The sequence below is a fragment of the Cetorhinus maximus genome, chromosome 16, assembly GCF_964194155.1.
Source record: "Cetorhinus maximus chromosome 16, sCetMax3.hap1.1, whole genome shotgun sequence".
Taxonomy (NCBI): domain Eukaryota; kingdom Metazoa; phylum Chordata; class Chondrichthyes; order Lamniformes; family Cetorhinidae; genus Cetorhinus; species Cetorhinus maximus.
In genome coordinates, this window is record NC_135894.1 from 27,616,321 (window position 1) to 27,628,530 (window position 12,210).

A 12,210-nucleotide genomic window follows, 5' to 3' on the forward strand; every position below is an offset into this window, starting at 1 on the left:
AGTTAACATTTCAGGTCCATATGCCCCTTCTTCAGAGCTCTCCTTCAGACTCTTCAAGTCAATGGGAACAAAGAACAAAGAAAAGTACAGCACAGGAACAGGCTCTTCGGCCCTCCAAGCCTGCGCCGATCATATTGCCTGTCAAACTAAAACATTTTGCACTTCCAGGGTCCGTATCCCTCTATTCCCATCCTATTCATGTATTTGTCAAGCTGCCTCTTAAACACCACTATCGTACCTGCTTCCACCACCTCCTCTGGCAGCGACTTCCAGACACTCACTACTCTCTGCGTAAAAATCTTACCCTGCACATCTCCTCTAAAGTTTTCTCCTCTCACCTTAAATCTATGTCCCCTAGTAATTGACACTTCCACCCTGGGAAAAAGCTTCTGACTATCTACTCTGTCCATGCCACTCATAATTTTGTAAAATTCTATCAAGTCGCCCCTCAATCTCTGTCGCTCTAGTGAGAACAGTCCAAGTTTCTCCAACCTCTCCTCGTAGCTAATAACCTCCAGACCAGGCAGCATCCTGGTAAACCTCCTCTGCACCCTCTCCAACGCCTCTATATCCTTCTGGTAATGTGGCGACCAGAATTGCATGCAATATTCCAAGTGTGGCCTAACCAAGGTTCTATACAGCTGCAGCATGACTTCCCAGCTTTTATACTCAATACCCCTGCCGATGAAGGCAAGCATGCCACATGCCTTCCTGACTACCTTATCCACCTGCGTTGCCACTTTCAGTGACCTGTGGACCTGTACACCCAGATCCCTCTGCCCGTTGATGCACTTAAGGGTTCTGCCATTTACTGTATAATTCCTACCTGTATTAGACCTTAGGTGTCAGGGAGAAAACTCTCCACTGGTTGAAGTCATATCTAGCACAAAGGAAAATGGTTGTCGGAGGTCAGTCATCTCAGCCCCAGGGCATCGCTGCAGATGTTCCTCAGGGTAGCGTCTTATGCCCAACTATCTTCAGCTGTTTTATCAATGATCTTCCCTCCGCCACAAAGTCAGAAATGGGAAATTGCTGATGACTGCAGTATTCAGTTCCATTTGCAACTCCTCAAATGATGAAGCATTCTGTTCAACATACGGCAAGATCTGGACAACATTCAGATCTGATCCACTAAGTGGCAAGTAACATTCATGCCACACAATTGCTAGGCAATGACCAGCTCGAACACAAAAGAGAATCTAACCATCTCGCCATGACATTCAATGGCATTACCATCACTTTGATCCCTCACTCTCAACATCCTGGGGGTTACCATTGACCAGAAATTTAACTGGACCAGCCATATAAATACTGTGCTTATAAGAGCAGGTCAGAGGCTAGGAACCCTGCAGCAAGTAATTCACCTCCCAACCCCTGCAAAGCCCGCCCACAAGGCACAAGTCAAGAGTGTGTTAGAATACTCTCTCCTTGCCTGGATGAGTGCAGCTCCCACAACACTCAAGAAGCTTGACACCATCCAGGACAAAGCAGCCTCTAGATTGGCACTCCATCCGCAAACATCCACTCCCTCCACGCACAGTGGCAGCAGAGTGTACCATTTACAAGATGCACTGCAGGAACTCACCAAGGCACTTTTGACAGCACCTTCCAAACCCACAACCTCTGCCACCTAGAAGGACAAGGGCAGCAGATGCATGGGAACACCTGCAAGTTCCCCTCCAAGTTACACACCAGCCTGACTTGGAACTGTATCGTCATTTCTTCACTGTCATATAAGAAATAGGAACAGGAGTAGGCCATTCGGCCCCTCGAGCCTGCTCCGCCATTCAATAAGATCATGGCTAATCTTCTTGTGTTTCGATTTCTACATTCTCATCTAACTCTGATAACCTTTGATTTCCTTGCCTAACAAGAATCTATCTACCTCAGCCTTAAAAATATTCTCTGATCCCGCCTCCACCACCTTCTGAGGCACAGAGTTCCAAAGTTGCACAACCCTGAGAGAAAAAATTGCTCATCATTGTCCTAAAATGGTGGCCCCTAATTTTAAAACAGTTCTGGACTCACCCACAAAACAAAACATCCTTTCGACGTCCATCTTGTCAAGGCTGTTCAGAATCCTGTATACTTCAATCAAGTCATCCCTCACTCTTCTAAACTCCAGCGGAAAGAAGCCCAGTCTGTCCACTCTTTCCTCATAAGACAACCCACTCATTCCAGGTACCAATCTAGTGAACCTTCTTTCAACCGCCTCCAATGCATTTACATCCTTCCTTAAATAAGGAGACCAAACCTGCCCACAGTATTCGAGGTACAGTCTCACCAATGACCTGTATAACTAAAACATAACATTCTTACTTTTATGTTCAATCCCTCTCGTAATAAAGGATAGCATTCCATTAGCCTTCTTAATTACTAGCTGTTTCTGCATATTAATTTTTTGAGATTCATTTTTCTAGAGCACCTAGATCCCTCTGCACCTCAGAATTATGCAGCCATTCTCCATTTAAGTAATACTCTGCGTTTTTGTTCTTCCTGCCAAAGTGAACAACTTCACATTTTCCCCACATTAAACTCCATTTGCCAGATCTTTGCCCACTCACTCGACCTATCTATATCCATCTGCAACCTCATGTCCTCTTCACAACACACTTTCCTACCTATCTTTGTGTCATCTGCAAATTTAGCTACCATGTCTTTACTTCCCTCATCCAAGTCATTGATGTAAATCGTAAGAAGTTGAGGCCCCAGTACAGACCCCTGCGGGACTCCACTCGTCACATCCTGCCAATCCAAAAAAGACCCATTTATGCACACTCTCTGCTTTCTGCCAGCCAATCTTCCATCTCTGCTAATATGTTACCCACTACACCATGCGCTTTTATTTTCCATAGTAACCTTTGATGTCGCACCTTATCAAATGCCTTCTGGAAATTCAAGTACAGTACATCTGCAGGTTCCCCTTCATCCACTGTGCACGTTGCTCCTTCAAAAAACTCCAATAAATTGCTTAAACATGATTTTCCTTTCACAGAACCATGCTCTTTCCGATTGCCTTGAGCTCCTTTAAGTGTCCAGTGTCACTGGGTCAAAATCCTGGAACTCCCTTCCTAACAGGACTGTGGGTGCTCCTCCATCACATGGACTGCAGCAGTTCAAGAAGGAAGTACACCACCATCGCCACCTTCTCAAGGGCAATTAAGGATGGGCAATAAGTGCTGGCCTAGCCAGCGAAGTTCACTTCCCATGGATGAATTGTTAGGAAATAGAAATAGTTTAGGTAAGTTAAATTGGTATTTCTGGGTATTAGGAATGAGTTTGAGCTTTAATGTTTAAGTTTGATTTGTATTTCTGTATCTGTGTGTTAAGGAAGGTCAAATTCGAGTTTCAGTTTCACTTTAAAAGGTGTCTACATTTCTAATGAGAGTTTTACAACTATGGCAGCTAAGTTAAGCAAACAAGAGTAGAGAAACTGAGCTATTGCCTAGCAACTGGGGTCCAGTGAGGCAGGTCCCTCCCATAGACACACACAGAAAAACTAAAGAAACAGCAGTTTGTAGTTCAGTTTGAAGCCAGGAATCCAGAGACACTGGACACTGGGAGAGGGAACTTCAGAGTGAGAGCAGATTTCCCAAAAGAACCCAATAATCCAGGGGAGTGAAACAGGATAAAGTCCCAAGCAGGCCTTCTAGTCAAAGGACAGACAGGAACTTGGAAACGGCCCCATTAATGAAGTTAAGAGTGAGGGGCAGAGAAAGGATCCAAGCTTCAGATTTAAAGAGACAAAAGCCGCGGAAAGCAGATTTAAAGTGAGAACAGCTTACAGGAGGCCAGAAGGTCCAAAGAGACGGCTGAAAGTCTAACTCTTTGCTATGGGCATGTGAAGTAGTGGTATACTTTTGATGGCTGAATCAGGGAGGGAGAGCATGTGAAAGACAGCTTGAATACATGTGGTGACCCTGGGAAGAGGAACATCGGAAGGAGAGTTCGAAACCCTGAAGGTGAACCTTTGTGGAAGGCGTCTGAGAGAAAGCGTCGGTTTGGGAGAAGATTCCAAGGCGAGTTCTTGGAGAGTGGAGATTGGAAGCCTTCGTGTGAAAGACAGGGTTCAGTGAGACTGTTTGACTCACGATGTGACAAGCATCTGGGGACGCGAGTTGAGGAGAGATCCATATAGCATCTGGTTGAGGTGGCATCTGTCACTTGGTTTCAGAGTGTGGTGAGTCTGACCATAGGGTACCTATTGGTTTACATGGGCTGTGTACTTCCTGTGAACATTAAAGTATAAGATAGCTTTGTAACTTGCGTTATTCTTACGAATCTGTACATATCTGTAAAGGTATAGTTGTGGGTGAAGGAGTATTGTATTTTGTTCATCTTTCCTTGTTGAATAAATGTTTTACACTTTTGTTAAAAGTTCATTAGACTCCTATGCCTCTGTTCAGTAGCCCCTCTCCACATATCTAAATGAACAAATAAAAGTCAGGATCTATCGAGCTGGGTTCCACCCTGGGACCAGGCTTGTCCAGTAGTAACCTCAGCTGAGGATCATAACAGAATTTTTAAAAAGTACCAGGACAGCCAGATCTCTCTGTACCATCGAGTTCTGTAATCTCTCTCCATTTAACTAATATACCGCTTTTCTAATCTTCCTGCCAAAGTGGACGAGCTCACATTTTCCCACATTATACTCTATCTGCCAATTTTTTGCCCATTCATTTAACCCATCTAAATCGCTTTGTAGCGATGTCCTCCTCACAATTTACTTTTCTATTTTTGTGTCATCAACAAATATGGCAACCATACATTGGTCCCTTCATCCAAGTCATTGATATAGATTGTAAATAGTTGCAGCCCCAGCACTGATCCCTGCGGCACTCCACTAGTTACATCTTCCCAACCTAAAAATGGCCCATTTATCCTGGCTCTGTTTCCGGTTAGCCAACCAGTCCTCTATCCATAATATGGTACCCCCTACACCATGAGCTCTTTTGTGCAGTAACCACCCAGCACGCTCCTGTTCTGTAATATAATCAGAGTTGATCGCAGCTGTTCTGTGATATAATCATGGCCGAAACCCAATCTCCCAGCACCTAATTTAAATTCTGTGGTTGCAGGTATTGCTGGCAAGATCACATTGGTTACCCAGCTCTTACTGTGATAAGAGGCTGTTAAACAAGCTTTTGAAGCAACTGTTTGTACATCTGACTTGTCAAGCCTCATCAGAGGGCATTACGAGCAAACCATGTTGCATGGGATGGGAGTGACAAACAGGTCAGACTAGGTAAGGGTGTGGCAGGTTTCAAAACCAAGGGACATTCATGAACCAGGTGGATTTTTACAGCACAAGGCAGCTTCAAGTGTTTTTTCCTGATGCCTGTCCATAAGTAACTAGATGTATTGAATTCAATCTTACAGCTTTCCTGGGTGGGATTTGAACTCAAGACAGTTATCCACTGCTGTCAATAAAGTCCGCAGTATAAATGAGGCAGACCCAGCAGCAAGATAATTGGGCCTACCAATCAGCATCCTTTTCTCCTGTAGTATAAATTGTGATCCTTTGAAATTTGGCATTCCTGTTGGTCCTGATGAGCGCAAAACGAAAAGATTCGACATGTCTCTCTTTTCAGCAATATTCAAACTAATAGTGACAGAGATTTATCGTATCTGCCTCCTGGCATGACAGCGTGTCGTAAACATTTTTCATTTATTCAGTGCTTGGATATAGCCACTCACACAGACTACGCCCACCAATATCATAACTGAATGTGGAGTTTGTACTATTGTCACCTTTAGCTACACAAAGATTTGTCTCAGTAAAGACTTTCCACCTCAGCACCTCTCTCAGGATGCCCCAAAGTGCTTTACAGCCAATGAAGTACTTTTGAAATGTAATCGCTGATGTAATGCGACAAATGCAGCACATAGCAAGGCCCCACAAACAGCAATAGGATAACGACCAGATAATGGCACTGAGGAAAACTGCCCTGCTCTTGTTTGAAATAGTGCCATGGGATCTTTTACATTCTTCCAAGCAGGCAGATAGGCCTTTATTTTCAAACACTTTGCAAAATGTAACGTGAATAAAAATAATCAAACATCAATATGGGTAATGTATTAGCATGGACTGAGGATTGGTTAACACACAGAAGACAGAGTCTGGATTAATGGGTCTTTTTCAGGTTGGAAAGACGTAACTAGTCGAGTTAAGGATCAGTCCTAGGGCCTCAATTATTTACCATCTATATTAATGACTTGGAGGAGGGGGCAGAGTGTAATAAAGTCATAGAGTCAGAGTTATACAACACAGAAACAGGCCCTCCAGCCCATCATGTCTGGGTCAGCCATCAAGCACAATGTATCCAAATTTGCTCGATACAAAAATAAGTGGGAGGGCACGTTGTGATGGGGACACAAGAAATCTGAAAGGGGATATAGATAGGTTAGCAGATGGAGTTTAGTGTAGGAAAGTGTGAGGTCATACACTTTGGTAGGAAGAATCAAAAGGCGGAGTATTATTTAAATGGAGAGAGGCTCCTAAAAAGTGCAGCACAGAGAGATCTGGGTGTTCTGGTGCATGAAACACAAAAAGTTAGCATGCAGGTGCAGCAAGTAATTAAGGCGGCAAATGGAATTTTGGCCTGTATTGCTAAGGGGTTGGAGTTTAAAAAGAGAAGTCTTGTTACAACTGTACAGGGTGTTGGTGAGGCCATACCTGGAGTACTGTATACAGTTTTGGTCCTCATATTTAAGAAATATATACTGGCATTGAAGGCAATTCAAAAGTGATTAATTAGGCTGATTCTTGGGATGAAGGGGTTGACTTATCAAGAATGGCTAAACAGGTTAGGCCTTTATTCATTAGAGTTTAGAAGAATGAGGAGTGATCTTATTGAAATGTACAAGATTCTGAGGGGGCTTGACAGGGTAAATGTTGAGAAGGTGTTTCCACTAGTGGGGGAATCTCGAACTAGGGGACAGAGTTACAGAATAAGGGGGCACTCATTTAAAATTGACATGCGATGGAATTTCTTCTCTCAGAGGGAGTGAATGTCTGGAATTCTCTACCCCAGAGAGTTGTGGAGGCTAGATCACTGAAGTATTTAAAGAGGAGGTGGATAGGTTTTTGAAATATCAGGGAGTTGAGGGCTATGAGGAGCTGGCACAAAGAGGAGTTTGGGACAGATCAGCCATGATCTTATTGAATGGTGGGGCAGGCTTAAGGGGCCAAATGGCCTACTCCTGCTCCTATTTCTTATGTTCTTATGATATATAGAAGTTGACCATGTATCTATGAACTTAAGATAGCAAAGCAAACATAACTATATGACATGCACACAGTGTTCAGAAGTTTTGGTTGTAAATCCCAAGATGTCTCACTCAACATTACTGTGTGGACTGACAGCCACCTGGTGCACACTAGCTGCATTGCATGTAAATGGCCTCTCTGGAGCACTCAGTTAAAAAAAAGGCTGTGTTTGCTGCAGTCCCCGTGACAACACTGTCAGCAATGCCACAGTAGCTGCCTGCATCAACGAAGACTGTTTTAGATGCCAGCCGATCACTGCTCCATTCCCAACCCCTCACCACCTCACTCGCCGTCCTGCTCGCTGCCCCACTCACCGCCTCGCTTCCCGTGCAAAGTGACGAGCGGGGTTGGCGGGGGCGCACAGCAAACTGGGCAGTCGCCACAACGATGACTTCTTGTTCCAGTGCAGTCGCGGGAACTACAATGGTAAAATAAACCTCTGTACAAGCTTAGTCCAATCTGACTTATAAACTCTGTGAATGAAAATCTTGCAATGATGTATCTCAGTGTCTACCACCTGAGACAGAATAAATGCTCAGAGAATTTCAGGTAATTTCTCTTTGGGTTCTGCAGTTCCCACTGCTCTTGCAGTCTAGTCGCTGCCTCTGATGGTAGCCATTTGAGACTAGAAGCCCTTAGTGTGTAAGTTACAGTGATAAGCTATTTCCCACTACTGTGGATCATCAAAACTTTGAACAAAACAAACCAACACACCAAAAGATCATTACTGTGTGTCTAATTAGAAGCATGGACCACTGGTGCCTAGATATGCACCAGAATTACCATCTCAATAGAAACAGAAAAGGCGCCGTTCGTTTCACTATCTATGTTCTGTTACGTAAATAATACAGGGATGAGAGAAGGGGAGCAAAAACAATGGTAATTCTTTGGTTAAAAAGTTAAACCGGTAGGTAATTAAGAACAATTTGTTAAAAGGTAATGCGAGAAGGTAATCAAGTTTCAGAGCATACCTTCAGGCCCTCGCCTGTAGAAGTGCTGTGCTGAAAGGTGAACACTAGTGATCTGGCCACTCAAGAGCCGTTCTTGTGGTGGCATGATTCTATTGAAGGCAACTGACAAGATAGACCAAGGCAAAGGCGTGAACCCTATGGGGGTAGAGTTTCCATTTTGGGTGCAAATGTTAGCCTTATTGAAAAGTGTCAATCCATCACCTGTGGAAGTGTCCAGATTTTAAATTACTGAACGCATCCAGAACCTATTAATGCCCTTGTTACCAAAATCTTAATTTTTGAAGTCTCCTTGGAGGTCTGCAAACCAACGCAATTAATGTGAACTCCCAGTGTGATTAATTTACCCTGGAGGGAGACGAGGGCAAATTTTACGTGGGGCTGTGGGGATATATGCAATGTTATTAAAACTAGTGTGAAAGATTGCGGAAATTAGAATTGTCCTGGGTGCAATTTTTTGTTACACCATTATCTCAGGGATTGCAGTATTGAATAAACTAGCATAATCGAGCACAAACTCCAGGACTGTACCCCTAATAAGGGTGAAATGAGAACATTTTGTTGGAGCATCCCTCTCCTGAACACTCCTACCATTAACAGAAAACAACTTCACGCATCCAATAAATTCCTTCTATCAACTTTATTCATATATGTACAAAACACACACAAGGCTCAATGGTCAGAACAGAATGGGAAAAGCAAGACAGCCCTACCTGTGTAAAATACTTCCCAGTGGGTTTCAAAACCTTCACAGCAAGGTCGAGAATAAGTCGCAAAAAATCCCACGTTGACTCTGGGGGCAGAAAGAGATGTGTTACCTTGTGACAATATTTTTTTTTAAATTTCCTAAAGGTTCGGGTTTATTAAAGCACAATCAAAAGGCAAAGACAAAATAAAAGCCGGAATTATCAACCACAACAGATCACAAAAGCTCTGTTCCCCAGCCACTGACTCCATCTCCCTTCCCTGGCCAATGATTAAGGCTGAAGCAGACCATCTGCAACCTCAGCATCCTTTCTGACCGACTTGAGTTTCCAGCCTCAACTCCTTCCCATCACCTTCCACCTTCATATTATCACCCATTTCTACCTCTGCCTCAGCCCATCTGCTGCTGAAACCCTTGTCCAGGCCTTAGCTATCTCTAGTCTTGACTATTCTAATGCTCTCGCAGCTAACATCCACCTTCCCTCCATAAACTCATCCAAAACTCTGCTGCCCGTGTCCTTATTCACACCAAATCCCATTCTCCCATTACCTCCGTGCTTGCCAACTTACATTGGCTCCTGGCCTGGCAACACCTTTATTTTAAAATTCTCATTCTTGTTCTCAAATCCCTCCATGCTTTGCCCCTCCTTGTATCTGTTAACTCCTCCAGTGATACAACCCGCCAAGATCACTGCATTTCTCCAATTTTAGCTCTTCTGCATCCTCGATTTTTACCGCTCCACCATTGGCAGCCTTGCCTTCAATTGCTTGGGCCCTAAGCTCTGGAGGGGAAAAATGGCCTAGCCCTGCTTCTAGTTCTTATGTTCGCATGTACTTAAGTTCCCTCAGTACAGCAGTTACCGGGAGGTGCACAAAGCTTACTTCAAACACCCAAGCTCTGGTAGATTTTCCATTCAGAAGAAACCAGAGATGCTGAATTGATACCATCCATCCTAATGCTAAGCTGAACTGTAAATATTTACAGACCTGTACAAGCTGCCCAATTAGGGAAGACTCTGCTTACTTTAGACCTGGCTCGGTCAGCCAGCAAAACAGCAGCACCTCCGCAAATAATGATGAAAGCAGAGGCTGCAGGACAGGAGAGGGCTACATCCTTCCCACTGACTCAGTAAGCACCTGAGCCATTCAGACCAGGAGGATTCAAGGAGCCATCTGCGACATGTGCCAAGTTAGCTAATCTCAGTGAGGCCAGTGGATGGGACCAAGTTAAAGAGGTGGTGAAATAATAAATAAAAACAGCCAAAGTCCCTACGCCTGATCATCATCCTGTGAGGCCTGCAGGGATTGGCATGTGTGAGAATGTTGGGATAGAGCTCAGATGGTGATGCCCCATATGGTCAAATGGCTTGCTAACACTCAGTGGGAGGGTTTCGTCCCTACTTGATGGGGATACTCAAGTATGACCAATTGAACAAGTGAAGTAGGGAAACAGATATATGGGGGTGGACCCATAAATTGCAACCAACGCCACACTACAAAGCTGGAATTCTGATGCAACCTTCAGATTCAATGGGAAAGATAAAATTGTCACAGCTGAGGCACACAGGACCACAGTGCTCAATACGAAAAAATTTGTTCCAAATACAGGAAACTGCAACTCAGTAATTAATAGAAAATTGGTGTTTAACATACATTGTTCATAATAATTTATAGTCACAAAAATATAACTGATTCTAACATGGATTAATAGCTTCAAATTCATTCAATTTAACTCTGCGTTGACTGCTGCACAAATCCTAACTCAGACTTGGATAATCTCAGGAGTGACTGTCTAGAAAGAAGAACGCAATCGTATCACGTGAACTATCAAGACTCCAAATTGACATTGCTGTCCCCTCAGTGAGACCCGCCTTCCTGGGAGGAGCAGTTGAAGGAACAAGGAGGAGTACACACTTTCTATTGGAAAGGAAAGACTGGCTGCAACCCTCATATCCACAGACTTGGTTTTCCAATCTGGAATAGGATCCTGGATGCAGTGCCAGAACTCCCCAACTGTATATACGAAGGGCTCATGACACTTCACCTACAGCTCAGCAGTAACCAACAGACCACCGTCATCGGCACTTATGTCCTGACCTTTGACTCCAATGAAGGTGTTAAGGAAAAGTTCTATTCTGACCTTGATGAAAGTCCTCACCCCGAAACAAGAAAAGATCATTCTTCTGCGAGACTTTAATGTCAGGGTTGGCCGTAACTCTGGTGACTGGAGCGGAACCATTGGGGAAAACGGGGTGGGGAAAAGCCAAAGGAAATGGCATCCTCCTGATAAAGTGTGCTCAGCAGAGCTTCATTATAACATACACTCTCTTCTGCCACATCCTAGATCAAAGCACTGGCACCTGTTGGATTATGTCATTGTTTGAGTCGGAGACCTAGGTGGGAGACCTAGGTGGGAGACCTAGGTGGGAGACCTAGGTGGGAGACCTAGGTGGGAGACCTAGGTGGGAGACCTAGGTGGGAGACCTAGGTGGGAGACCTAGGTGGGAGACCTAGGTGGTATCTGTATCACTCGATGCATATGGGGAACTGATGCGTGCTGGACAGATCATCAACTTGTTTGATTGGTGATGAACATCTACCTAGCACCAAGATGCCACAAGAACTAAAGGTCCAAGAGCCCTAAAGCAGCCCAAGCAAAGAGAGGAATTCCAACTGCAACCCACAACCAAACTGGAAAATCTTCACGCATCCAACTCAATTCCTGGACAGTGGGATCAAACAAAGTCAGCTGTACTACAGTCCTGTGTCCAGGCGATTGGGTATGAGCATTGTCGTCATCAGGACTGGCTCAATGAAAACTATGCTGACATGTGTGACCTCCTGGGTGAAAAGTGAGCAGCCATCATTGCCTGGCAGAACAACTCATGGCCGCAAATCAAGACAAATCTGGGAGATTGATGTTGGGAAGAGAAAACCCAAAGGATCCAACAATATGCTGACTGTCATGACATGCAAAGTCTTTTTGAAGCCACCAGGGCCATCTATAGACCAAGGTCAAATGGGCAAAATCCCCTTTACTCACAAGATGATGTGTCTCTTCTTAAGGATAACAATGCCATCCGTAAACACTGCGAAGAACAATTCCAACAACTCAACTGTGAATCCACAGTGGCCACTGATACTCTCCAGGCTATCCTCCCATACGGTGGTAGAACCCATTGGTGAACCACCGTGGCTGGGAGAGCTGCAACAAGCAATCAAACAGATGAAAAGCAACAAAGCTCATTGCTCTGATGGTATTCCAGC

At 44.3% G+C, this 12,210-nt stretch overlaps 1 protein-coding gene across 1 annotated transcript in view; it reads right to left on the reverse strand.

The window, feature by feature from the left end:
- The window catches only part of sms (spermine synthase), a 64,034-nt gene that overhangs the window by 15,265 nt on the left and 36,559 nt on the right, over nucleotides 1-12,210 (reverse strand). The window contains exon 9 of the mRNA XM_078559561.1: nucleotides 8,952-9,031. Within this exon, the coding sequence (XP_078415687.1) occupies nucleotides 8,952-9,031 (80 nt within the window). The remainder of the gene's footprint in view (nucleotides 1-8,951; nucleotides 9,032-12,210) is intronic.